We start from the raw sequence: 27,387 nt of genomic DNA, 5'->3' as shown, positions 1-27,387 counted from the left end.
AACGGGATAGAATGGAACAGGAGAGGGTGGGATGGGGATGGACAGAATGGGATGGGATAAGACAGGATAGAATGGGACTGCAGTGCCCTTTTCAGGGGTGCCAGGGAGAGGAGCAGCAGCAATTGCCATAAACTCAACAGATTCCACCTCAATACGAGGAAGAACTTCTTCCCACGGAGGGTGGCAGAGCCTGGAACAGCTGCCCAGGGAGAGCGTGGAGTCTCCCTCCCTGGAGACATCCCAAACCCACTGGGGATGTGTTCCTGTGTCACCTGCTCCAGCTGCCCCTGCCTTGGACTGCATGAACTCCAGAGGTCCCTTCCAACCCCAGCTACTCTGTGATCCTGTAATTTCTCCACCACTCACTCCAGGGGGGTTTGTTACAAGAGCAAGTTATGAGTACAGGAACAGGAAAGTAACCCTGAGGAAAGTCTAACAGAAATAAACAAACTGTAAGCAGTGACAAAGACAAGCCCTGGATATGATCCACAAATAAACCCACTGGAGTCAGTGCCAAACATAAGAGCCTTGAGCTACCTCCTGGACAGTGAAGCAGTGAGAAAATAAATACTATTGTTGCTGCTTATTAAAGCTGGCAAAAATATAAAACCCAGTAGTAACTGGCTGGATTTCCATAGTAAAAAAAAATAAATGCATAAAATTTACAAGCCCAGTGTTGTGTTAACAGAAGACAACACAAAACATTTCAGCATCCACCAGGAAATGAGTAAAACACAGTATAATGCGTGCAGAAATGTACAGAGAGCACTTGCACTAGTATAAAAATATCCACAGTCCTCAGACAAATGTAAATCGGTACAAAATAATTCCAAGAACATGTTTACAAAAGGACATGTCAATATAAAACAGTAAAACCAGGTCCCCCTTGTCCCAGCCTCATGCACAGCACACACAGATCACCCACGGAAGGGCCACGGGTACCAGGAATGCTCATTCCCGTTCCCTGACTTGCCATTTGGCCTCCCAAGCCCACAGTGGCTGCAGAGACAGGCAACACAGAGACATAAAACCACAGAACCAAAGAGACAAAACCCACCCTCGGGGATTTTGGGGCTTGTTCTTTCCCAAGCTCCCTGCTCCTGCAGGAGCCAGCATCCCAGGGCAGCGGTGTGGGGAAGTGCAGGGTGGCCCTGGCAGTGGGCGGACAGCAGCACAGTGATGCCTGTGCACAGGGGTGACAGGGGAGAGGGCAGGAGTGCAGGGAGAGCTCAGTTCCACACGTGAAACCCTTCAGCAAACAAACCAGCACCGAGATCCCACAGTGCCCACGGCCACGGAGCAAAGCCCGAGGGCCCCGGGAGCCAGGACAGCTTTGGAGAGCGAGTGGGGAAAGCAGGGCGGGAAATGGAAGCCTGAGTTTGGGAGAAAGGGAGCGTTGCCAAGGTGATCTTTGCTTCAGACCATGCACAAAACCTCCAGAAGACCGTTCCCTCCCCGGGACAGGCACTGTCAGGCTGGAGATGTCCACAAAGTCCACGTGCAAGTCCGGGACAAAAGCTGGTCCTAGCCTTCAGCTCCCGTAATCCAGCGGCTTCTTCTGACTCCCGTTTTGCTGCCATCAGTGCACATTTATGTAACATCAGCACAAGGGACCAGGCTCAGAAGTGCCCAGGTGGGCCCCCAGCACACGTCACAGGAGCAGGGGAGCAAGACAAGGGGGCAGAGCATCTTTAAGGCCTCCAGGGTTTCGCTGACAGGACAAAGGTGTTTCCTCCCCACAGACCCGTCCTTCCAGTCCCAGGACAGCACCTCCAGCTGGGCATGGCGGGTCAGGGGGCAGTGTCCATGCACACCACATGCAGTACCCGTTGTTTGCAGAGAGGCTGGGTGGTTTGTGGGTTTTTTTTGGCAGCTCGAGTTGGTCTCTTTCCTCCCAGCTCTCACCGCCTTGCTGGTCACCCTTGGAGCTCGGCAGGCAGTCGCAGGTTCCCATAGCAACAAGGCTTGGAAGCTCCATTAATTCTCCCCGTGGTCTTCTTCCACCCAGGCCACGATTTTCCCCTCCCAGCCAGGAATGATGTCATCATCATGGAATACCTACCAAAAAAAAAAAAAAAAAAAAAAAAAAAAAAGGGGAGTCAGATCCCAGCTCAGATTTCCCTTCACAACCCAGAGATCACAGACACAGCTGAGGTGAAAGTCATCTTTCCAGGTTTTAGGTAAAAAAGACCAAAAAACAGACCAGGCCTCTTTAACTGCTGTTATTAGCTTTTTTTTTTTTTAAAAAACGGTAAACTAAAGATAGAAAATATGCCTTTTCTGATCCAGACTACAGTCTCCAGCTGCTGCTGCTGCCTGTCCCCAGGGAGGGTGACCCTTTGCACTTGTCTTAATCAATTTGTGAAGCAGGAACTGCCCCAACAACCTTTAATGAGTCCAATCCACACCAACACCAGCCTGAGCATGAACAGGGCTGTATAATGCAGCACACGAAGGAAGAGATGCCACAAACCCAGTTCTCTCTGAAAAACCTTTAAAAGACAGTAGGAAAGTGTACTTTTAATATAGGCTTTCCCATTGCAACAGGTTTTATAAAGGCCCTGGCAGGGCCAGAAGTGCAGTCTGGGTTTTTGCCTGGACAGTGCTGTGCCACACACTGGCTGTGCTCTTTGCCCAAGGGGCTCTGCAGCCCCCTGGCAGTAGCAATCACAGTCATGGAACTGCTCTGGCTGGGCATGGAAACATGTTTTAGCACCAGAAGATCTTCATCTGCAGCCTCCTGGGGGGAAACTTCTGATATTCCATCAGTTTAAAGGTGAGGTGACCGCAGTCCCCAGGGCCGTGTGTTGGCACCGAGCCCAAGGCAGCAAAAGCTCAATTCCACATTTACCTCCTCCTTGACTGTGCCAAACTCCGGATCCAGGGCTTTGAAGTGGTACCTGTGGGTTCCCTCCCGATCAATAGCTGCCTTGAAATCCTTCAGGGTCACTTCCCCTAACCTGCAAGGGAAAACCAGCCCATCAGCTCCGGGAGCGCTCCAGGGAGTTCCCCCAGCCAGCGGCAGGAAATCCAAAGGTCCAGCTAATGCACAGCAAACCTGTGCTGGCTGGGACCACCCCCAGAAAATCAAGGGAGGTGTTCTGAGGGCCCAGCTCACCTCTTTGGTATGCTGACCATGAAGGGGGTGAGGGAGCGGTCGGTGAAGTACAGCACTTTGGTGCAGGCACTGGTGCTCATCACTGGGGTGCTGTGAGAGTGAGGCAGCTCTGCAAGGCATCAAGGGAACTCGTTACCACCCAGGAGAAACATCCCCTGTCCCCTTCCCTTCCCATCCTGGGTGGTGGAGCATTGATTTTTCTTTGCTCACTTGTGTTTCTCTCCCTGCCTGGGTATCCTGCTTCCCTTCCCTTCAATATGTATATTGAATTTACATACTCCATATGTATATGAACACATATTGTATCCAGCACTTCTAATTATTCTCATTACAATTTCTGTTCAGCAAAGCAATGAGGAATAGGGAGAAACAGCACAGTGAGACTGAAACAGCACATGAAACCAGAAGAAAACAAGAGTTGCTGTAGGAACAGGAACAACAGGTGTATAGATCAGGGTACAGAACACCCTGACATGACATGAAAAACCAGGAATAAAAACATAACTGAAACAGCTTGGAAACCATACCCTTACAGACTCAAATGTTTGAGAAACTACTGAAATAATAATAATTAATTTAAGAAAGATAACAGGAAGGAAAAAAAAAACAACTCTGAGAGATACAAAAATCAGCTTGAGTTGTGCAAATCAAGTCAAGCAGCTCAAGTACTCAACCTAACTCTGTTTTTCCTAAAAAACTGGGAATCCCAAAATAAACGAAGGGAACTACGGAAAGAACACAAATGGCAATGGCCTTGGTGTTGTTTTACTGACACGAAACTGAGGAAATAAAAACACCCAAGAAGGAGGGAACTGTGCAGTAATCCGTGCCCACTAGGTGGTGCAGAGCAGCAGGAAAAGCTGGAATAACATCCCTCTTCCCACCCATCCCAGCGACTCCTGTGGTTATTTATGCTGCAGTGCTGCTGAAACCACCCAGGCTCCCACTGTGCTGGAGCTCTGCAAGGAGCTGTACCTGTGTGCCCTCCCCTCTGCAGGGCAGCTGCTCTGTGCAGGGGGCACATCCCCAGGGGGATGCCAGGAATTAGGCAGTGGAAGGGGCAGGAGCTGCGAGGCACCTACTGGATTTGGGAGGCCAGGAGTCTCTGCACTCGTTGGTGGCTCTGCTGGCCGGCGATCTGCCCCGCACCTACGGCCAGAACGGGCACAGAGTGGCACCCCCGGCTGGAGCCCTCCGGCCGCTCAGCTCGGGGCTGCGCGCGAGGGGCACGGCCCGGGTGCCCTGGGGAGCCTTTTACCCTTCTCTCTTGCCTCTTCTGCGTCTCCAGGCGGTGCAGGCGCTCCATGAGGCTGGCGATGCCCTGCTCCAGGCTGTCGATGGTGTGGTGCTGGGGGTCGTGGCCGCTGAAGCTGTTCCTGAGGCTGCGAAGGGCATCCCGGACCAGCTGCAGGTCGTTTGCCTGCCCGAGAGAACACGGGTCAGGGCTGGCTCCAGGCTGCCTCCTGCCCTTCTAAAACCACGGGTCTTAACGAGGGGAAATCTGCCTTAAGAAGATAAAGGCTTCCAGGATGTCAGGGATGCATCCCCGAGCTGCACTCACCCCTCGGTGGGCCGTGGGAGCGGCTCCCTTTCCTGCTGTCTGGAGAAAGCCATTGCTCTGAGCACTGTGGCTGCTGTAAGCCAGCACCTGGGCAGGGGGAAAAGCAGGTGCCACGAGGAATGTGAGTGTTAGGACTCCCCCAAAATCCCAAAAATGAGAGGGCATGAAAGCTTTCCATGTCAGTGATGATAACTCCCACCTTCTCCCAGGTAAACACTCCCTAAGGAACGTGCAGGTGGTCCCACAGATCAGAGCACAAACCTGGCTCCTCAAATACAGGTGGAAAAAAGGAGGTAGAGCCTGGAAAGGGCTTGCTGCTGCATCCCAGGGCTCTGCAAGCTCTGGTGAATAGTCAGTGTTCAGGTGGCACTGTGCAGGGTCAGGTATCAGGGCTGGCCTGTCCACCAAGCCCCAGCCAAGTGCTCAGTACCAGGCTCAGCAGGAAAAGGAGGAGATAAGCTCAACCCTGCTTTATTAACCCCTTGCCAGTGTCAGAGATGGAGATGGAAGCCAAGAGTCTCCAGCTCCCACCGACCCCTGCGCTCCCCTCACTGTTTCATCCCTCGGGATTTCGACACGAGAAGCTGAGCCAGAGTGCTCAGTGCTGGCAGCTTTGGGAATCTGGGTGCTCTGTGGGGTCTGACTGCCTTGCTCAGGCACTGACAGTGAGACTGCAGAGCCAGGCCTCTGTGGGATGAGGTGGAGGGTTTCTGCAGGTATTTACAGGGTGCAAACACCACCCACCGAGGCTGCCCTCACCTCCTCAGCCTCCCTCTTCATGCAGTGAGCCAGCAGGGCCTCCTTGTGCTCCAGCTCCCGCTCCAAATCCACCTGGGAGGGGAGGAGAGGAGTCAACACAGGCACTGAGCCAGCCAGGTGAGTGCCAGGGCACCAGTGCAGCCCCCCAGTCCGTACCTGTTGGTAGCTGGCCTCGGACAGCTGCCTGAGCATCTCGTCCAGCTTGGTCTGGTGCTGCTGCAGGTGCCGGTCCTTCTGGCACAGCTCCTTCTGCAACACATTAATCAAGGGAATCCACGTGAGTAGAGCCCACAGCCACCTCCCCAGGGCAGGGGATCGTGGCAGCTGCACGGTGCCTTGCACAGTGTGTGTCCTTCCAGCCACATCTGAGAGCTGAGTGCCAGAGTTTGGGGGTTTTTTTGGGGGGTTGTTATTGCCCAGAGTGCCCCTGCCAGGGCCAGACAGCTCTCCCAGAGAAAACAGGTTCCTGAGGGATCAGTGGACAACCAGGTGGCTCAGCCTAACCTGGCAGGTACAAGTGGCAGGCATTTATCAAGCCATCACAGGAAAAAGAAAATATATACAACGAAAACCTGTGGGCAGAACACAGAACACCTGATCCCTCCACCATCCTCACAAATACTCATCCATCACTGCTGTGGATAAGTTGCAGTGCCATTCCCAGAGGTGACACACACACACACAAAAAAAAAGCCCAAAACTGAAGAGCCACCAGATGCTGCCCCCAAAGCCTCCAAGGAAGAGTTCCATTACTTTGTACTCTGCCAGCAGCCGGTTTCTCTCCTCCAGCTTCCTCTGAAGATCAACCTGCAGAAACACCACACACAGGTGTGAGACAGGCACTCCCTAACCAGTCATCCCTGCCCCTTGTGCCACAGGGTGACCAAATATCCGCAGAGTTCAGGGAGCTGGTGTGTCCAGGGATGGCAACACTTGGACAGGACAGTCCCTCCCGTGTCCTCCTCTCTCCAGACACTGCCCATGCCCTGCCAAAATGCCCCCTGCTCGCCCAGGGCCACCAAACCTCCTCCTAAAATAACCTCAGCAGTGACTCACGTTCTGGTTGTGCAGCTCCTCCTTGTCCATGTTTGCTCTCAGCAGCTCCTGCTTCAGCTGCAGGACTGAAGCATCCTGCTGGATCAGCCTCTGCTGGAGGGCATCCTGGGGAGAGATGTCCTCTGTGGGAAGGGGCAGGGAGGGCAGAGACCCTGCCCTGAGGAGGGAGTGACCCAGGACAGTGGCCAAAACACTCTGGGGCCACCCAGGGCTGCAGGAGAGCAGGGGGTGCACAGACAGCACCCTCAGCCCTCCAGCCTCTCTCCTGCCCCAGAGTGCCTGCCCTGCCAACATCCCAGCTGTTGGGACAGAGGGGTTTCTGTGCCTCAGCCTGAACTTCCCACTCCAGAAGTGGCTCCTATGGAAGGAAGCAGCTGTGCCTTTGGAGTGCCCTCAGCTGCTGATCCAGCCACCCATCTGCAGCACCCAGAGGGCACAGGGAGGCCAATGTCAGCCCGGGACACAGGGACACTTAAGCTCTCAGTGTGACCTAGTTGTGCAGTGAAATCCTCTCTGGAGGGGCCAAAGTCAGGACTAATTCTGCACCTTTCACTCAGGGCCCGAGAGCTCCACCTTGGACAGCTACTGCTGTTTGCTCCCTCCCAGCAGCATGACAGGCAGCTCTAAAAATACCTCTGGCTCAGGAGTGGATTATCAGTGTTCACAACTCCAGAGGGAGGAACTGAACAGTTTCTGAGGAGGGCAAGGATTCCCCGGGCTCTTTTTCCTCTGCTGTCAAGAAGGAGTTCACTGGGGCAGTGCTGCTGTGTGCACCCCAAGGCACCAGGAGAGGGGGAAAAAGAGCTTAGAAAACCAGGCAGGTCTCATATTTTGTTTAGGAGAAACAGGAAAAAAAAGAGTGGAAATTTGAGCACAGTGCTACAGACAGAACAGAAACCAGGAACCCCAACTGCTTGTACCTGCCTTGGGCCAGAAACAAACCCCAGGATCCCCCAATTCCAAGCCCCCCAACACACCTCCCTCCCCACTGAGACTCCTCAGAGGTGGATGGTTGCTGCTGGCCCCACTCATGGGCTGCAGGAGACTCTAAAGCTCTGCCAGTCATATTTGAAGTGTCCCCTTTCCTCACCTTTATCCCCTGCAGGTTTCGAGCTTCTTGTTTGTATTTCAGTAGCTCCTTCTGCAAAATGCAACACAATTTGATTAAATGGCACCTTGTCACCCCAAAGCCAGTGTCCCCTGTCTCCAGACACCTGCTGCAGGAAAAATAAAGCACATCCCACCTTTTCCCACAGATCCACGAGCAGTTTTAATGACTTACAAACGTGACAAATAGCTAAGCAGCTCCCTTAACCCCTGCCAATGAAGTTCTGAGCAAAAAAATGATTGCCTAGTCCCCCAGATCCGTCCTTCAGGGCAAAACCAAATCCTTCTCCCAGCATCAGACACGGTCCCAGAGCTCTAACATAACATATCCCCCACATCATCCATCAGGTTGTCCACCCTGCCCTATCATTACCCCATTTCCCCCCCAAAAAAAAAAGATTAAACAGGACAGTCTGCAAAGATCTTCTAGCCCAAAACCTCTCTGCCCCTCCACCTGTTGTCCCTCCAACCTTTAGGTCTTGGTTTTCTTCCACACTCTGGTCCAGGCGACTTCGGATTATGATCTGGAGGCAAAAATATCACCGTTATTGTTGCTGGCAGCGCAGCTGGCAGGAGCTTTAGGTACAGAAATGTGCTCACCAGCTGCTCTTCAGGGCAGGCCCCACGCTCACAGAGCTCAAAGGACCCTTCCTGCTCGTCCTCAGGTAAAGAGCCATTGAGCAACAAAGCCTGGGAAAATAAAAGGGAAAGAAAGAAAAAAAAAATTCTCCTCTTCAGAGGTTTCAAAGGAAAAATGATTGAGCTGCAGCTCTGGCCAAGAGTCATTCCTATCAGCCTCTAAACAGCTTCATTTTCCACTTCTGCTGACTCGTTCCCCCTCAGAAATGGGCACATTTTTTTTTCAGGAACGAACAAGAAGGTTTACCCCCTGAGAAAGCTCTCCCAGAGGTCTGCCAGCCACTTCTCTTCCCCTCACAGAAAGACACCAAACAAGGGCAACTCAGATTCAGACTGCCAGGCAGTGAAAGTCAGTCTCAGTTTCAGCACCACGTCAGATCCCCAGCACTTCAGTCAAAACTCTCTCAAACTGGAGGCTCTTGAGTACTGAGCAAGAGGAGGAAAATCGATTAATCAAATCCAATTTCTTGGCTGGTGACATCAGCTGCCTGTCCCTGCTCCCAGGGGATGGAGGGGCAGCAGTGCCAGCTGCTCCCCCTCCCTGTGGAACACCCAGGGCTGGAGAACAGGCCATGCCAGTGCCCCCAGTGCCTCCTCTCCCTGCTCCCAGTGGGCACACAATGCAACCAGATTTTACCAGGGAACCGAGGAATGGTTTTTTTCGTTGGTGTTTTTTTTTTTTTTATTTTGGAGGGGGAAATGATCTTTTGTGTCCTGCCCATTGTCCCCGAGGAAAGTGCCCACCCAGCTGCCTGTGCTTCTCACACAGGCTCTGCTTTGTTTACTGGCACATAAATATTTACAATCCAGAGCCACTGGGGCTCCCAGCACGAACAAAAAGGGATATTCCTGAGAGAGTTCAGCGTCTTTACCATATGGATCAGGGGCTGGGAGTCAAACACACTGGGCTGAGGGTCAGGGAGGGACTGCAAAGGGTCCCACAGATAAATAGTTGTGTGGAGAGTGTGCCAAATATGATGGTTCAGCCTCGTTCCTGGGGAGACTGATGCGGGACTGTGACCCCTGATCAGCCCTGGGAATCTTGATTGATTTCCTGCCATCCCTTGTCTCCCTGCATTACTTCTGATCACAAATCACAGGGGGCTGCCCCGCTCTCTCAGGCTCTAACAAAGCCCCCAGCACGTGGGAAAACAAACACTGGGGCATCTCCACCCCCCTGCACAGCACCAGCAGCACTGACAGCACACACAGGGCCAGCACAGCCCCACGGGACAGGGAACCCAAAAGCCAGACACAGCCACCTTCCAAACACAGGCTCTGCTTCAGACTCCCTGCAGTGCTTCCACTCTGACCTGCACTCAGTGCCCTCTGCCCTCCCCCAGCCCATCTCCATTACTATTGATTAATATCACCGATTTTCAGTCTTCACAGCCACAGAACCTTCCTCTCTGCACGCCCTTCCCTCTCCCTCCCTGCAAGGGAACACTGGCTGGGAAGAAAATCCATTACCTGCAAGCCTGAAATCATCTTTTTTGCTTCCTCCATCTCCTTTTCCAAGTGGTCCTGTTGTTCCAAAAGCTGCTCCTCCCATGAGTTCTCCAAGTAAGAGCCAGAGTTCCCTGCTTGCCACTCAGGCTGGAGATGGGAATCGGTCTCCTCTGGAAGAGAGAGATGGATGTGGCCATGGCAGACAGGTGAGCCCAGGGAACTTCCCAGCAGGTTTATCACCCAGACAAGCCCCAGTAAAGCTTTATCTGCAAGGTACCTGGTTTAGTTTCTGTTTCCTCAGTCTGGAGGATCACAAGCCTCTCCTTCTCCTCTGAGGGGGCTACAGTGGATTCACTCTTTGCACTGTGGACAGGGCTGGGTGATGTGAGGCTGCAGGGGAGAGAAGGAACAGCTGCTTTAGTGCTGGTCAGCACCACCCTCATCCAACAGTTATCTGCATCCTGGAGGGGCCTTTCACAAACCAAACCGGGCATGTAATTTTTTTTTTCATGCCAGTGCCACAACAAGCCAAGTGACAACCACAGTGTGTCCCTTCATTTTCCTTAACAGGATGTGAGACTGAGGCTGACACCACAGAATCCAGACACTCACTCAGAAATAAATTTACACCACAAGTCTGACCAAAAAGCCACCCTGGCTTGCTTCATCTTTTGCTCCAGCTTCCAGAAGCATCACTTCAACTCAAAATCCCAAGGGTAAAATATTTCTCAGAGTCAGATCCCACTCGCTCCTGTTCTTAAGATTAAAACTACTTCAAAGTACCCACATATTTTCACTGGAGCTATCTCAGCTGACTGGCAGGGGTCAAGCAATCTTTTCTTTTTTTTTTTTTTCCCCCTCCAGAAATTCTTCCCAAATGCATCACCCAGACAACACCAAAAGGTGGCTGAAGCTCAGTGACCCATTCAATGTACCTCGAAAGTTGGGGGAATTAATCCCTGTGAGCGTGAGCAGGAGTTAATTTTTCATTCCCCCCACCACCACCCCAACACAGACACAAAAGGGCAAGAGAACAAAAAGAAAACACTGTGGAAATAATAAAATAGGGTTTAGAAAAAATAAGAGGCTTCAGCAGCTCGCCTGTCTGCATCCTCCCAGCACTGCTGCTGCGTGTCCCACAGCTCCCACAGGAGGAGAAAAGCCCTGCAATAGAGATGGAAATGACTTGTTGCTCCTGCCTGCCCCACTCCCACGGCCAGGGGAGCCTCCTCCTCATTTATATTACAGACCTGCAGCCTGCTTCTCATGGGCCACACTCCCCCCACGTTAAAGGCAAGAGGAATGCAAGGAAAAGAATAATCCTCTTTTCCTGGAAATCTCCAAGAGCTGCAGTACCTGTCCTTTCAGGTGGGTGCAGGACTGTTAAAGGGGTCCAGGCTTTGCTCAGGGGATTTACCTTCAGGAATTTTAACTCCATCACAGCGGCCCCTCACCACACGTATTTCCTTATACAACATCTGTAACCAGCTCCCTCCTCCTGCTCCTTGCTCCTTTATGCACAGCATAAAATTATGAGGTTTAAACTGTAGGGGTTTTTATCTTGTTTGGAAGCCCAGGCAGTTCTGTGGGGTTTGCATGATGTAACGAGGCTCAGAGGAGAGGATGGAGCATTCACACAGCACAGGTGCAGGCAGGAAGCCCAGCTGATCCAACAGGGCCAGGAACTCCAGGAGGGATTGGATTTCACCTCCTTCGAGGAACAGCTCTCAATATTCCCCCTCCAATATTCTCAGCTGAAGCTCCAGTGCCCTCACCCTGATAAGGCTCTGCTGCTTCTCAGCCATGCAAAAAAGATGAAAGGATGAGCTGCCCTAGAAAAACACCACCAGCAACTGTTGGGGGAGAAGGTGCTGGCACAGGGGTGGGCGAGGGCAGGGAACTAGAGAGGATGAAAAACGAGGGGATGTGAGCCTGGAAACAGCACTCTCCTCTTCCAAATCTGCCTCTCTTGGCAGTGGATCCACATTCCAAAGCCAATATAAGGCACCCCAGGTGGGTTAAGCAGTCCCCACAGGTCTGCACAACACAGACAGTTTTACATTCCCATGTCCACAGACCCTTTTCCAGGCAGTTTTCCTGTTTTGAAGGGCCAGTGGGCTCAGATGGCATCAACAAGCCCCCAAACGTGCCAAGCAGTGACAGAACCAGCGGCAGGTGAAGCAGCAGCACAGGTCAGGCTGCCCCATCCCTCACCAAGTTAATTCTGGGAACACACAGGTTTTGTGTCAGTCAAACCCACCAAAGAACAAAACCCCCCCTGCTGTAACTCGCTCTTTAAAGTACACAACCATTCACACCAGAGCATGCAGAAATAACTGCTGGGGAAGTTAAACCTGTTCAAGACACATTCACGATGCAAACTGTTCCACTTTATTCCTTCTACCACTTGGTCCCTTAACCCACATCCCTTCTCCCCCGGGTCCCGGAGCTGCCGGTGCCTGCACGGCCAAGGCTGGAGGGCCCCGAGTTCTCACCCCTAAATAAACGCCCCATCCCCGCTGTTGGAAACCACGACGGCCACAATCGCTCACCATTTGACCTGCTTCCCTCCCATGATCCCACTTTAACCTCTCGCCTCACAGAACGCGTTTCCCCGGGAGCCTCAGGATGCTGGATGCAGGCATGCCTTGTCCCTGATCCAGCGCTGGGGAGGAGGGGGGAAAGGACGCCAGCTCCTGTCAAACTACTGGAGGAAGGTTTGCGAGCCAGATCGCTGGAAAAATCGCGGCAGGAACCAAAAAAAAAAAGGAAAAACACCCCCAAAAAAAAACCCTCAGGGTCTCGGCAGGAACGGCAGATCCGCAGCCCCCACGAGCGGGTGTGATTCCAGAGTCAGGGAATTCTGCAGCCTGGGCTTGGCTGCCGCTGCTCTGCCTCTCGGGTTGTTATTCTCCCTCGCCGCTGCATCTCGCTCAGCCGCACAGCCGCTCCTTTCGCTCCCCGGGGCTGCCGGGGGTGTTTCTCAGCCCATCCTGCCCTCTCCAGCCTCCGAGCATCTCCCGCGGGTCCCGCAAGCCGTGGGCTCCCGGCGCTTCCCAGCCTTGGCTGCGGGCTGGGCGGCTCTTCCCAGCCCCAGGAAAGGCTTCCCCTTCCTCGCTGCCTCAGCTCCTCTCCCTCCTGCTGTCACACGGGCTGTGCGAGCCTCAGCCTTTCTCCCCGGCTCGGGGTGGGGGAGGGAATGCTGGTGGGAAGGGGAGGGGAGAGGGAGGTGGCTGGGTGAGGGGCTCGGCAGCCTGGGAATCATCTGATTTTGGCAAATTTTCCATGAATCATTTCCGATCGCCTCCGCTTATTGGAGGGTTCGTCTCTGGGAATTCTGTTATTGAGGCTGGGAGGTCTCGGAGCGAGGAGTTAATGCAGGAAGAAGCTGCCCTGGGATCAGATGGAGAAGGGGGGTGGCTGCACTTAATAAGCACATCTCTCACTAATCAAAGACCATCTTGATTCTCTCAACCAGTTCTCAGAACTAAACCAGAGCATTTCTCCCTGGAAGGGAACAGAAAGCATCTTGTTTTCATCATGCAGAGCCTGGTGTCAGCACAGACATCCCTGGGAGCTGGAGGGAACACTGCTCCCAGTTTTGGGTAAGCACTGATCGCTTCTGTCAAGATCCCTGCTGCATTCTGTCTCATCAGCAGTAACATCACCACTGCCTGGTGGGCAGAGAATTCGTGACGTGACGGGGGAAAAATAAACCCCCGTGATTTTTGGGATGTGCAGAGAAATCCTCGCTGGCAGCCAAAACCCAGCCACACGTGGGCCAACACCATTGCCTGACAATGCCTGGGGGGGTGGTGGAAGAGCAGATAAAACACCCCAGCCCCCTTAAACTGGAGGATGGGGAGGGAGCACCAAGTGACACCCCCTGCCCCACTGAGATCCCAGTTCAAGAGTCAGCGCCAAGGTCCTGTGACATTGGCCATCAAATCCTGCTGCCAAGCCCGGAATTTTTGCATCTCCCCTGGAACAACAGCCTCAAAAGCACGCTGCTGACATCATGTGGAGGCACTGGTCCAGTACTGGCTCGCTGGGAGCCCCACGCTCCTCCAAATGGCTATTTATAAACATGCCCTCAGTGATACACAACGAATTCAGGGGATAAACACAAACTCTCGTGGTTTTTCTCCTCTGCTGGGCCAAGCAACCTGAATTCCCAGGTAACACAGAGGATTATTTGTACTGTGGAGAACAAAAATCAGCCTGGAAAACCCTGTGGAGAGATCCTGCCTGCTGAGGAGCCCTCAGAAGCAATCTGTCCTTGGAAAATGAAGCCCTCACTCCCACACAAACCAGAGGGGGATAGCTGAGGCACCCAGGGGAAAACCCAGGCAGGAGAAGGAGACAGCAGAGAAGAGTTGGGAGTTCCACTGGGGACAGGGAACTGTGAACCAAAGAGCTGCAGCTCTGCCCTCACATCTGCTCCAGATGGGATTGAATGGAGCAAAGCACCACATCCAGAGGGAGATCCAGTGTGTTCAGTAACACAGCCCCTTGTCTTAGAGTAGTTTCTCGTTCTCTGGGGGAAAAGGGCTCTCCTTGGCTCTGAAGCTGGGTCAGCTCCCCCATGGGAGTAGTTTATTCTTTGAAAGCCATTCCAGCTCTCCCACATCCACTCTCTCTCCTATATCCACGAAAACAGTGGCAGCAGACCACTTCACGTGGCCCCCAGCTTGGTTCCTGAGGCTTCATCCTGCAGGTTAGGCAGACACAATATTCTGGGAACGCCCCTTTCCATCAGGAACACCCAGATGATGGTGATGAGGGACCAGCACTTTAGGGAATGTCACACAAAGGACACCTCTTGGCAATAAAATGCCTTACCTGGAGGAGTGGGACTCCAGTGGCACGTTCTGCTGCCCCTCATACTGCTGCACCAGTGCCCGGACACTCCAGTAGGGATTTTCAATCTCCTCATCCATGCTGCTGTTTCTGCAGGCAATAATCACACAGTGAGGGAAGCCCTGTCCAACAGGAGCAGAAATTCTTCTTGTCTCCAAGAGGGAAGGTAGAAAAGCTGATGAAAGGAAGGTGAGAAGGAGGGGACAGCCAGGAAAAACACCAGTTCTCCTGTCAGGGATCCCCATCCCGTCTTCTTGGTGTGAGGGGAACACAGGCCCTGCCCTTTTGAACTCATCCCTAATTCTGTAACTAGAAAACTACACAAGCTCTGGGAAGGCAAGGAAAGAGCAGTCTGCAGGCAGCACAAGGACTGGCTTTGCTGAAGAACTCCTGGTCCAAGGCCTTTGCAAGATAAACCTCTAAGTTTTTCAACAAAATATCCCATTTCAACCTCGTTTCCAAACTGCCTCACGGGTACTCCCTTGAGCCAGTATCATATGGGCAGGTGACCTTCAGCTGTGTAAACTGAACCCTCAACAGACCATCTGGCTTCCAGTTAAATGTCACTGCTATTATTATTATTATAACGGTTATAATAACCTACAACAGCACCTTTTGCAAGTGGTTAAATGTGGAATGGACCTGCACATTCCCTGTGTAGGTGGATCACCTCCCTCCAGCATCACCAGAAGTCAGCACACAGCACCCTGAATCCAGCTGGAGCAGTGGGGGTAACGTTGGGATGGGCAGCAGGGGAGAAGCCAGGATGGGCTTGTACAGAGTTCTCAGTGCCTCAGGTTGGGGTGTAACTGCTCCCAGATCCCCCAGCAGGACCTGGAGTTGAGACTTCCCTGGAGAATACGAGAATATCTCCACAGAGACAGCTCCAAGGGCGCTGTGCTCAGCGGGAAAGCGAGGCAGCACAGTTCCCTCTGCCTTGCCCAGAACTCACTGTTCTCTTCTGGGGAGATAACAAGAGATCCAGCTGTTCTTTTGCTGTAAAAGCTGAGGAGAGCCTGGGATCCCTGCGGTGCCTCCCGAGGCGGCCAGGCCGGGTCAGGGCACCGTTTGGGTGTGGGACAGCAGTGCCAGCTTGCACAGCAGGGGCTGCCCTGCCCCAGGGGCTGTCAGGACACCCATTCCCAAGGGCACTGAGCGCAGCTGGTAACCCCCAGGAGGAGGGAGCAGCTCCTCACCGGTGCCTGTGGCGGAACACGTCCCGGCCGGAGTGCAGCACGTCCTGCCGGACCTCGGCCAGGGCAGCCACCGCCCCCTGGGCCATGGCAGCGGCAGAGCGGGGCCTGTGGCTGCCCAGGGGCGCTGCCCAGCCCTTCCCCACCGCGCCAGCCCCGCTGGCACCCACGGCCCTCCCGGAGCCCGGCTTGAAGTGGGCGGCCAAGGCCAGGATCAGCCTCATGGTGGACTTCAGGTTCCCGTCGACGATGTCTGCAAAAACGCAAGCGAAGCCAAGGTCAGCGTCAGGAGGTGCCCCCAGCGAGCGCTAAACCCTGCAGGAGCGCTGGTGCCCAGCTCTGCAAAGTGCCCCTGCCACCCACCCAGCACAGGTTTAACGCTCTGAGCCCTCCCTGCGTGGCCATTTCCAGCTGATGAGGCAGCTCAGAATTCCTGAGCGCTCACTGGAGAAGCACAGCGGGTGCTGCAGCCTCACCACCGCCCCAGCAGTGACTTCTGCCAGCTCTCAAGAGTTTCCTTCCTTTAGAACACACAGGACCAGAGAGCAGCAGCGTGTTTCTTTGGTGGCAGCACCTTGCAGATGTTAATTGTTTTAATGGCACCACACCAGGCACTCCCCCAGCCTACAAACCAGCTCAGATGTCGTGGCAGAGCTCAGCCACTCTTCCAGACTAAGGTTTTCCAAAACAGTGTAGTCAACTGAGGTACACAGAGCCCTGACCAAACCAAGCCACAGCCATGTGACTGTGCATTGGGTCTCCTCCTGATTCACAGGAGGAGTGAGAGCAGTGCCCTGGGCTTCCAGTGAACCAGAATCATGTTCCCATAGAAGAGCAGGTTTACAAGTCCTCGTAGTGAAAAGATTTCTGGGTCTGTATTCCTCGTTGCACCAATATCTGAGCTTCTGAGTGCTCAGTAGCAGGACAAAAGGCACTCTTTTTCTTTCCAGTGCACTGCGCTGCTACCACTGTCCTCCAACCCAAAACCTCCACTGCACCACAGGGGACAAAACCCCAAAACTCCCCCACAAACTAATACATGAATCCACTAATACATTATCAGTTTGACATAAAACAAAGAGAGAAACAAGCTCTCAGCAGCTACAACCCCCCTGTGCCACCCCCAGGGCCGGGTACCTTTAGCTGATGTCTGGTGCATGCGGATCTTCTTGGATGCCACAAACTGTAGGACTTTCTCCACATTTTCCCTCATCTGCTGCTGGCTGGTGGGGTTGGCCTCAATGCCACTGAGCTTCTCACCAGCTGAAGGAGGGGAAAAAGCTTTTTCAGAGGGGAACTGAAGCGCTTGGTACCCTCAGAGGAGCAGCTGTGGGTGCAGGGACTGATGTGATCTCCTGTCTGGGGACTGCAGGAGGCACATGTGGCTTCTTGTCCTGCTTACAGGGTACCCAGTGCCAGGGATAATGGGGCTGGAGACTGTACTGGGTTTATTTTAAGGTGGGAGTTCGTATTGCCTGACAGGTTTCAGCACATCTGTTGTAACTGCCCCTAAAACACGAGGGCTGGATGGAACTGCACTTATGATCTGCTCCATGACTGTTTCCTTTGGAAGTCCCTCCCCCACAGCCCCTCAAGCTCTGACACCATCAGCAACATCTGCCAGGGTTCCTGACAGCTGCCAGGGCCAAGGCAGCCCCTTCCCCACCAGAGCCACAACTGCAGGATGAAAAACAGTGCCAGATGGCATCACTGACCTACAATCTCAATGAGCAGAGCCAGGGTGACTCCATCCCGCAGATCCTGTCTCAGGTCCTGCACTGGCTTTACTGCTGGCTTCTTCTTCAGCTGGGAATTCACCCAGGCCACATATGCCTGGAGCTGTTGCTGAAAATAGAAAGCAGAAACGCCTGCACGTCACGGCCGTTTCAGGGCAAGTCACACAGCCCTCAATTCTCCCTTTCATCTCCACGGATCTCGGGCTTCTGCCCTCGGGAATGAACACCAAAGGTCTCTGCTGGGCACTGAGTGACATCACTGCGTGCTGGGGGGGCAGCTCAGCCCACCCCAGGACAGGGAGAACACGCAGAGAGCAGGTCAGGACTCCTGGGCTGAGGGAAGAGCTTGTTCTGTCCTTTGATGGTGTCGTCCCCTCCTTTGTGGTGCCACAGTTCGCTCACCCACAGCGCTCACTGCGCCATCCAGGCTGCTCTCATCCACTTACCAGGAAAGCAGAAACCCCACAGTGCAGGAGCAAGGAGCAATCCCCCACCTGAACTCTGCCAGGACAACCAGGATGGATCTCCTGGAAGGGCCAGCACTCTCCCTCCACAGCACTCCCAGGAGGGTGCCCTGGGTGCCCCTTCCCGTGGCTCTGGGTGCTGCCAGGGAAGCCAGCTCAGGTTCCTGGCCAGCACAAACCCCCATCTGGCACAACTGACCACGAGGCACAGAGAGGATTGAAATGACCTTTCCCTTTCCACCCCACCCTCTGTGACCCTTCCACGGCGAGCAGGGCTGCTGGTGACACCGAAATCCCTCTGGGCAGGGCTGGAGTGGGACATGGAGGGTAAACAAACTGATCCATTGATGGGATTACCTCTCTTTTCACTAAGCTTCCCGTTATTGTGCCGATGCAGCAGGTTTTAAGTCCCCCTTCCACGTTATCTCAGCGATGCCAGAGTTTATGCTTTTACAGCCCATCAAAGTCACAATCTGGTCACAGCTTCACTCTTAATTATCCTGACATAGGAAATCCAGCTTTAATCCCACATGGCTCGCTCTGCTGGCTCAGAAAGGTGCCTGGACCTGCGTTCAGTGAGTTCTGCTCACTCAGCAGGGCTGCAGAGCTGGGAGGGGACATGGGCTGGGGGCAGCCTGGTGGCTTTTGGGGGGAAAAGGCAGCAGATCTGAGGCAGGTTTGCTGGAGCAGACAGCACAGGTCTTTTGTTTTCTGCTTTTCCAAACCATTTTACAAACTGGCACTAATTCCACGAGGACACAGCCCCATCCCAGCCCACAGAACATCGGCAGGATTTGCAGGATTCTTTATGGCTCTTCCACTCAGACACTCCTGCCTCATTTAAAGGGAAAAAAAAAGACCCTTTCACTAGGCAGTTTGTTTTCTGTTCCTTTTCTCAGAGCATTCTTCATGCATTCATAAGGAAGCGTTTTTGGCAAGCTTTCAGTGTCTGTCTCTTAAAAGCACGAAGAGGTTGTCATTGTTATTATAAGAAAAAAAGTCATTCCTAAATCCCAGGGCATTTACATTTTAAACTCTGAGTATTAAAAGGAGGCTTTTGAGGCAATGGAATATGAAAGTCACCAGTACAAAGTAATTTCATACCAGTGACTGCTGGGACTCTGCAGACTTACACTTCATTAACAGACTGACTCTGTTGTTTTGGTTGGTTGGTTTGGGGATTTTTCCATTAAAGCACAAGATTTTCCTGCAGAAGTTCAGACAGTTGGACTGATCAGCATTTCCTAGTCTTGCATCCAAAGCCTAAAAGCTCCAATGACTTTAGCAAGAGGCTTGGATTGCTGCAGAGCTGAAAAAATCCAGGGAGCACTTCTGGCAGCTGAGGTGAGCACGTGACTGAACTTCCCCAGAAAATAAGAGACATCAAATTTTAGTGACCTAAAAGGTGCTGTTAAATGCACGAAGGGGCAAAGGCCCCCCCAAGCTGCTCAGCAGAAACCCCAGTGGCAGTTTTTAAGCTGAAGAGTCAAAAATGCTTTTGCTTCACCCTCCTCTGTGGCCTCCCCATCAGCTGGGTGGTGACACTGAGGGTCATGCCTTCAACACAAGCACAGCCACAGCTCCAGCTCAAGGAATCAGAGCCCTTAAAAAAAAAAGGTTGGGAGCAAATAAGGAGGTGGATAACACACCCCAAAAGTGTTCCTCCTTTCCCGTGCCAAGGTTGTGTCCACTTCTGCCTGCACTCCTGCTCAGTCAGATCTCACACTTGCCAGGGCTCACACTGCCCTACTCCTCACTGGCATTTCTCTCAAAACCAGAATTTTCCAGAGGAAAACCAGCCTAGTGTAAAGTTTACCATACAGAACACACGTTATTAGGATTATGGGGGAGTTAACCTTAATCCTGTTTACATTAACACAGCTTTGTGTTCCAAAAAAAGCCACATTTACCTGTACCTTGCCACTTTGGATCTCTTTTGCTCTGAGCACCACCCTGAAGTGGTTCAGCCCTCCTGGCTACAGGAACACAGCCCTTGGAGGTCAGGAGCAAACATCTCTGTGCTCCCAGTTCACAGCCAGGGGATAAGGTTCATTTTCACCTCTCTGGGATGAAGGTATTGCACCTGTTGATGTTGGGCAAGCCTTTGTCCATGGATAAAATCATTCTTCAGCCTCCCAGTGGCTTGGCCTCCCTGCTGCCATCTCACTAGACCCCTAGAACACTCTCTGCCTCTGGACACAGATTACTCCTCTACATTGATGTGATGAATTTGAATCTCTCCTTATCACCAAATCTGGGGAATAATCCTGCTGGAATAACATTTCTCAGGATCTGTGCTTCTCCTTTATCCCCTGCCATGGGCAGTGCCCCAGCCCCAGGTCTCACAAGGTCAGCAAGAACAGCCCTCGTGCCACGGGGCTGGTCCCAGCATGAAAGGCTGTCAGTGTTCCCTCTGCTCAGAGCACTGGACCAAGCGTCTGCAGCAGCCTAATTGCATCAGGACGTGCTGTCCAAGGCCTTGTGTGATTTCTGAGCTTTCTGGCATTACCTTAATTAGATGGGAGCTGTAATTTTCCACCCGCCATTCCTCCGGTTCCGCGATTATTTTTGTCATTGTTTGGGGAGGCCTTTGCAGAAGCAAGAGAACAAAAACTCACGAGCAAAGAGAACGTTCCTCCCTGCTCTCAAAGCCAGCAGAAGGTTTCTTTATTTTTTTTTCCCCCCTCAAAATTGCTGCCTCAATGTGACTCAGGCTGTTCAACGCGTTGAGGCAGCTCCTGATGGGCCAACAGTAACACCCACCCAGTTATGACCAGGGTGATGCCAGGACAACCAGCAGCACCCACAGGGCTCCTCTTCCAGAAAACTCTTGCTTGAAAGCAGAAGTTGTTCGTTCCCAGCTGCCCAGCAGGACAGGGAATTTCTGACTGCCAAGTTTTCCACGTGTTCCACAGTTCTTTACCCATTAACAGGCTCAGTTCCATTCCAGCTCCCTAAATTATTTCTACCACCTGGATTTTCACCTCTTGTAAAGCCAACAGCAGCCATGCTCCATTCCAGAGGCATCCAGCTTCCAGGACAGGATGAAGTCATTCCTACCTGGGCCTAAACACAGTGGCACTTCATTAATTTCGTGTTGTGAAAGAGCTTGGTGCTGCAAATGTAAGACCCTGGACCAGCAGCACCACTCAGATCTGAAGGGGTTCTGCTCAGTGGGTATTTGAGGCCCTTCTCCCACCCAGGCAGGATCTGTGTGCCAGCACACAGGCAAAAATACAGGCAAATACTGGCAAAAAGCTGAGCCACAGGGGAGCTCTGACTGTGAACTGCCAGGGCTTGGGAGCACATGATTCACCCTGAGTTATCAAATGGTTCCACTACACCCAAATAGAGGCCAAGGTCTGTCAAAACAAGCTGCACTGAGACATCCCCTGATGCCCTGGGAAAGAAAAGGAGCATTGTTCCTTCTCCAGCAGGATGCATCCCCAGCCCTGAGCAGGCAGGGAGAGGCAGCCCTGTGAGGGGCTGAGCACAGGGTGGGACTGACTGCTCAGGGATTCCTGCAGGAAAGGACCTTCCAGCTGAAGGAGAGGGGAAGGGACACCCCTTGAGGCTCCCTGAAGGGCACTAAAAGGCACGTTTAGGACACAGGCTCTTTTCTTCCCTCTGCCAGCGACTTGCTGTGAGCGTGGCAGCCTCAGTTTCCATCCAGAGAGCAGCTGTAGCAATCTTTATGTTCCTTGCAAAATGGTTTGACAGTAAGAAATCTGTGGGTGTGACTGTGCAGATGCTCTGGAATACACCCTGCCAAGGGAAGGCCAAGTAATAGCCTGGCTTTCACATACAGGGGACCTCAGGCAGGGATTGAATCCCAACTGCTCCACCCCTAATCCTATAGAACAGCAAATACATCCTTCCCTAGCTGGCCAGCCACAAGGCTGGGGGGGAAAACTTGCTGAGAATTCCTGCTGGAGCCAAAAAAAAACGCCTGCTGGAGCACATCTGTGTGTGAATGCAGGAGTGGGCAGCCCCAGCTGTGCTCTCTGATGCCTCTGGTCAAGGCTTAGCAGAATTACAGCCCAACAGACAACCTGCAAAGGTTCAGATGGTTCTTCAGACCCAGCTTTTGCAGCCTGACCATCCTGTGGCTTCAGCAGTGCAGAGAGGCTGTGAAACCCCGAGGTGTGAAACCCCGAGGTGTGAAAACCCTGCCCAGTCACGGCAACACCGAGCTGATGTGAGATGAGGCTTGGTTGGCCCTGCTGTGCAAAAACAGCAGCTTCTCCAAAGGGCTTCGTGTGTTTTGGGGGACTCACTGCCACGGGGAGTGTTCAGTTATGGGCTGGTCCTGAAGGGCTGAACGGGATGAGGGAGCCAGAAGTCAAAACAGCTCTCCCTGGTGAATCCTATTAGCCAGAAATAGCACTCCCTGCACGGACAGGGCTGCTGCAAGTTGCTGGTGCTGGGCTCACGGCAGCAGCAGAGCCCTTTTTATCACAGATCAGGGGAACAGGAGGGCTGCCAGGGCCAGGCCAGCAGCAAGTCCTCACTGCCAGAAAACAACTCCAGCCAGAGAAACAAACCAAAACCAAACCCAGGGCAAGGAGGCAGGGTGGCATCTCATTCTCATCACATCCCCCAAAGGGTAGAGCAAACCTTGGAGAGTGAAGGGGAGAGACTGTACATGTGGGAAATCAGGAATTGCCCCTGCAGCCACTCAGAGAGGAAGAACCCATTATTTGATGGAGAATACTCCATGAAGCACTTGGTGAGGGGCTGTCTGGTGAGAACAGGCGAGAGAACACGGCCCTGCCTGCCCTGCAGCACTTCCTGGGGAGCAGCAGCTCTCACCTAGAAACGGGTAGGTATTTCCACTTCCAGGCAGAGCCTTGGCTGGCAACCCTGAACTTCACTTTGCTGCTGTTTGGAGACCCTGATTTCAAATCAAACCTCTGCCTGGGCTCTTGAAAATTCCCTGCCAGCACATCCTCTCTGGAGTGGATTGTTTGTTCAGCGTAATCTCTGGGGGAGGGGTGGGTGCAAATATCTATTTTTAAAGTACTCACTACACACAAGCAACCACATAATTAAATCTGCAGGAGGAAATGATCTTCCAACTCGAAAAGGAGAAGGTATGTTATTGTTAAAATGCAGGCTCAGTGATGCCTTGGAGCTGTCAGGGCAGTTTCTGGCACAGTCCTCTGTGCCCCATCTGTTTTAGGGAACTGGCAGCAGAAGTGTCAACACGTACCTCAAATAAATTGCATTTCCATGAGGAGGGAGAACAGGCTGAGGCCACATGGCCAGAGTCTCTACAGAGGAGACCCCGCTCTCTGTGGTTCCTTTCATTACAAACTGCTGCTTTTAGCAGCCACACGGCCCCGTGGCACCATCCAGCTGTGGCACTGAATTATTTATCTGCCTCAGAGCAGGGTGAGAGCCTGCTGAACAGCAGGGACAGGCAGGGCAGCCCCTTAATGAGCCGGGGAGTGATGCCCAGGGGGGCTTCATTTCAACATCAAACCAAGCCCCCCGTTTGGGTGCTGCAGGTGACAGGGCCCAGGGGGTGTTTTGGCCAGGGGCTCAGGGAGGGGGGCACACTGAGATTGCAGCTTGCAGGGCCCCCTTTACAAGCTGTGACTGGAGAAAACATCAGTGCCACATGGCCTGTGGAGCAGAACAGGCCTGGGCTGCAGAGGGGACGAGCACAGGGCATTCTCCAGCCCTAATTACGAGGTAATTGGGCTGCCTGGGGTGGCTCTCGCTCAGGAGGATGGACAGAAAGGGGGGAAACAGTGCAAAGAACAAAAGGAACTCGCCTGTGGCGTCCTGGGAAACCTCCCAGGCGCGGATTATTGACCAAAACTGGTGAGATGGAGACACACAGTCAATACCCCCGGAGAAAACAGGACCATGCCTGGCACGTGTAGGGATGCACCTGAGCTCTGCAACCCCCAGGAGCTTGCTGAGCAGCTCATCTGTGGGGTGAAGGCAACTTTTGTTACAGGCTGCAGCCTGTGCTGTGGCAGAGGGTGGGACACACCAGGCTGAATCTCTTTTCACGGTGGGAGAGGGGCGGTTTTCTCCCCAGCTGGGTAAAAACCAGCCAGCCGGGGTGGGGCCAGCACTGAACGCCGCCGTTCCGTGTCCCCTTCATTAATTATATCACGTCAATTATATTCTTAGTACACAGGGCACTATCAGTTTATGCCTGAGAAGCATCTGCTGCCCTCAAGCACAGGAAGTGTGAGCCTGAGCTAAAGCAAGACCTTTGCTGGCTGGGAGTGAGACGGATGCTCTGTGGAGGAGGGGATGGAGCATTTCCAGCTACCCTGGGCGATCAAAGGAGACCCCGGGCCGAGCTCAGAGGCTCAAGTTTCCCCCCCGATTCTGTTTTCCCCGTGGAGCCCAGCAGGGATGTTCGTGCCCCGTGAGCTCTGCAGGGAGGAGGAATCACCGAACACCAAACAAAACTCTGTGTGCTCTGAGAAAAACACCCCAAGAGACTGTCCCTGCTCCCAAGTGAGGAGGCAAACAGCAGCCACCCTTTGGTTCCAGCAAAAGCCCCCACAATTTTTCTCCCTTTTCATCTTTTCAGCGTGTTCTGCCCTGGTATTTTGTGCTGAGTCCATAAAGACCCCAATTCTTTGTGCACCCCAAGGAGGGAAATCACACTGCACACCCCCCCCACTACAGCCACAGGATTCCCACCTCTGGAATTGCTGCTTCTCCCTATTTTATGATTTATTACCCTCCTAACGGCAGAATAAGCAAATAAAGAAACACTTTTAAAATTACATTTTCCCGACCAAGCTGAATTTCAGTCCCGTGGAGGTTCAGCTTACAGCAAAAGATGGGGGGAGAAAAAAACCACACCAAAGAGCCAGCCTGCTCTTTGTCAGCCTCTCCCAAGAAATGTGAGTCCACGAAGCGGATTTACAACCTTCAGACATCGGGAGAGGAGTCAGCTCCACACAGCAAACCAACCCGCAGCCTCCCGCAGTTTGTATTATTTACTGGTACCACAGTGAAGCAACCGGGGAGGGAATAAAAACTCCGAGCTAAAAGCACCAGATGGAAAACAGCCACAAACCGCTCAAAAATAAAAACCAACCAACCAACCAACCAACAAACAAAACCCAAACAGCCCTATGGGCGAATTGAATTCGAATCATCCGCCCCGGCCGCGGCTCAGAGCAGGACTGAGTGCTGCCTCCACTCAGCAGAATTTCCACTCCTTGTCCCCCTTCTCCTCCGCTCCCTCGGAGCGCGACAATCCCTGCGAAAAAACACGCGGGGAAGCGAGGTTTGGGGGACCTGGATACTTCTTTTTTTTTTTTTTTTACCTCTGTGAAGCCCTCCTGCAGAATATCCAGCAAACTGCCCCTGGCCAGGCAGGCGAGCATCGTCCTGCGGGAGCCCGCGGGCGGGCGAGGCTCTCAGGGGACGCGGGGCAGCTCCGGGCGCCTCCTCCTCCTCCTTCTCCTCGCAGAGACAAAGGCTCGGAGCTCATGGGGGACCGCTCTCATCGTCCCATATGTGCAGGGCTCGGGGCTCGGCGAGAGTTGAGCCAAAGTCAGGGCTCGCAGTGGGCATGCCCGGGAAGGGAGGGAGGGATGAGGGAGGGAAGGAGGGAGGGAAGGAGGAGGGAGGGAGGGAGGGATGTCACAGCGTTCCCATGGAAACGCCTCCGCCTGCGAGATGCAGGACTTGAGCTCGGGGTGGTGGTGGTGGTGGTGGTGGTGGGAGGAAGGGGGAAACATCTGAAACCCATTTCCAGCCGCACGTAAAAAAAAAAAAAATAATTAAAAAAAAATGAGGTTTTAGCGAGCCCTGCGCGAGGGCGCAGAGGGAGGGAGGGAGGGAGGGAGGGTGGATGGCTGGGGCAGCCAGGAAAGCGAAAGGAATGGGTTCTGCAGCCCACCAAGAACCGGCGGGGCTCCAGCATTCACAGCGCTCGCCCGTTCGGACCTTGAAACGGTCGTGGAGAAAAAAAAAACCAAACCGCAAAGAGGGAACGGGAGAAAAACGCTCAGACTGAAGCGAAATGCAATTAAATGAAAGCCCCGCCAGGGTTCTAAATCAATAAGTGCACTCAGCCCAGGTATCAGATGTCTCTCCAGGCTCGCATCACCTTACAGGAAATGCCCAGGGGAAAAGGAAAAAAAGAAGGGAAAATAAATCCCCTGTCAGAGTGGGTGAAAACCCTCCAGGGACTGCCCCGTGCCCCCAGGGCCCAAAACCACCTGGCCAAGCATTTCTAAGCTTAAAAACATGGGTTTTTTTCTGCCTAAGTGTTGAAGAATCAGGAGGAAAAAGGGTAATTTCACCATTTCCCCCCCTGTCACACAGGGAGGAGCAGCTGAAACACAGCAGGGCAAGCAACAGGTAATTTCCCTCTGCAACCAACCCAAGTCGTTCCAGAAGGAGTCACCCCCCAACACACACACCCCTCCATGACATACGAGCTTTAAATTATTCACATTTGCTCTCCCTACCGCTGATAATTCACTGAGCATCGAGATTTTTTACGTTTTCATCGATTGCAATACCACATCTGTTAAGCAAAACAACAGATTACTGGGAGGCTTTGCATAAAACCTTGTAAGCTGGGAATGCTGGGGGTTGGTACCTTGATCCAGTTTGCTTTGGAGCCTCAGAATGCCATTAAATGGACAGCAGTAAATGTTTATCCCCATCTCTCCGTGGTGCAATCAAGCAGCTCGTGCCTTTGCAATGTCACTAATATATTCTGGAAAAACTAAGTGGTTTTCCCCCATCAGACAGAAAGTGACCTAATTTTGGAAGCAAAAAACCGACAGAGCCTTTTCTGTGGAGTTTGTAATGCTCTTGTTGGCTCATAATTTATGATATATATATTTACTTATTACATTATATTTGTTTATAATACTGATATATTTATATTTATAATATTTATACATTGTGTTTATTGTAACTATATATTTATATATATTTATGATCTGTTTTTCAGGGCTACATAGTACATGTACAACACAGCAAAGTGCTCTCTTTGTATGTGCCAGGCATCAGAGATTTGCTTCTGCATGGGGTTTCTCATCCCTGAAAGAACTGCCTGGGTCTGACAATGGGAATTCACTCTGGAATTTCAAGCTTCTTGGAGCAGAAACCGTGGGGATTTTTGTCAGTTTTACAGCATCATAAAGTGCAATAAGCAGGTGAAAACAGCCTCTCACTGAAATGATGCTCCAGAATTCTCCCCGGGTTTTCCCTCGGGGAAGGGGGAAATTCCAAAACGAAGGGCAGGGGGCAGCGATGCCAAAAGGGCGTTCACACGAGGTGTTCGTGCTGTGAGTGACCTTCAAACCAAGCCCACAGCGTGGCCGTTTGGTTGGTGGCATTGCCACCTCCTGGCCACTGCCAGCACGTCCCCAACCCTCGTCCTTGCCCAGCTCAGCTCTTGCTGATGAAGTGTTGGTTGGGGAGATAGAAGCAAGTGAGGCCG

General features: G+C 52.8%; 1 protein-coding gene across 4 annotated transcripts; it reads right to left on the bottom strand.

Annotated features, from left to right (window-relative positions):
* Positions 1-724: 724 nt before the first annotated feature.
* Positions 725-25,469, bottom strand: DIXDC1 (DIX domain containing 1). Of its 4 annotated transcripts, none has more exons than XM_050323008.1 (20): positions 25,250-25,468; positions 17,458-17,587; positions 16,880-17,005; positions 15,746-15,995; positions 14,532-14,639; positions 9,967-10,079; positions 9,711-9,859; positions 8,202-8,291; positions 8,072-8,125; positions 7,585-7,635; positions 6,495-6,599; positions 6,192-6,245; positions 5,595-5,687; positions 5,439-5,510; positions 4,680-4,766; positions 4,377-4,538; positions 4,201-4,267; positions 3,119-3,227; positions 2,852-2,960; positions 725-2,058 (listed from the first exon to the last, which is right to left on the bottom strand). In XM_050323008.1, the coding sequence occupies exons 1-20, from the start codon at positions 25,307-25,309 to the stop codon at positions 1,978-1,980; spliced, it is 2,070 nt and encodes a 689-aa protein (XP_050178965.1). In that variant the 5' UTR covers positions 25,310-25,468; the 3' UTR covers positions 725-1,977. The 4 variants fall into 4 exon arrangements, with proteins under 4 accessions (XP_050178965.1, XP_050178966.1, XP_050178964.1 ...); XM_050323009.1 differs by having other exon boundaries at positions 14,532-14,633; XM_050323007.1 differs by having other exon boundaries at positions 5,439-5,687; positions 25,250-25,469.
* Positions 25,470-27,387: the final 1,918 nt, after the last annotated feature.

The sequence above is a fragment of the Myiozetetes cayanensis genome, unplaced genomic scaffold, assembly GCF_022539395.1.
Source record: "Myiozetetes cayanensis isolate MyiCay16 unplaced genomic scaffold, myiCay2020 scf29, whole genome shotgun sequence".
Lineage (NCBI taxonomy): Eukaryota > Metazoa > Chordata > Aves > Passeriformes > Tyrannidae > Myiozetetes > Myiozetetes cayanensis.
Note: the sequence above shows the minus strand (reverse complement) of the source record. Positions and strands in the feature narration are given on the sequence as shown.

Bases quoted from the DNA above. Each gene is read 5' to 3' on its own strand.
- DIXDC1 (XM_050323007.1), bottom strand. From the start codon at position 25,309: ATGCTCGCCTGCCTGGCCAGGGGCAGTTTGCTGGATATTCTGCAGGAG. The intron at 10,080-14,531 runs GTAAGGCATTTT...TCTCCCCTGCAG, and splicing joins CTGGAGTCCCACTCCTCCAG to CCTCACATCACCCAGCCCTG. The intron at 4,767-5,438 runs GTGAGGGCAGCC...CCCCCTGCCCAG, and splicing joins TGAAGAGGGAGGCTGAGGAG to GTGCTGGCTTACAGCAGCCA.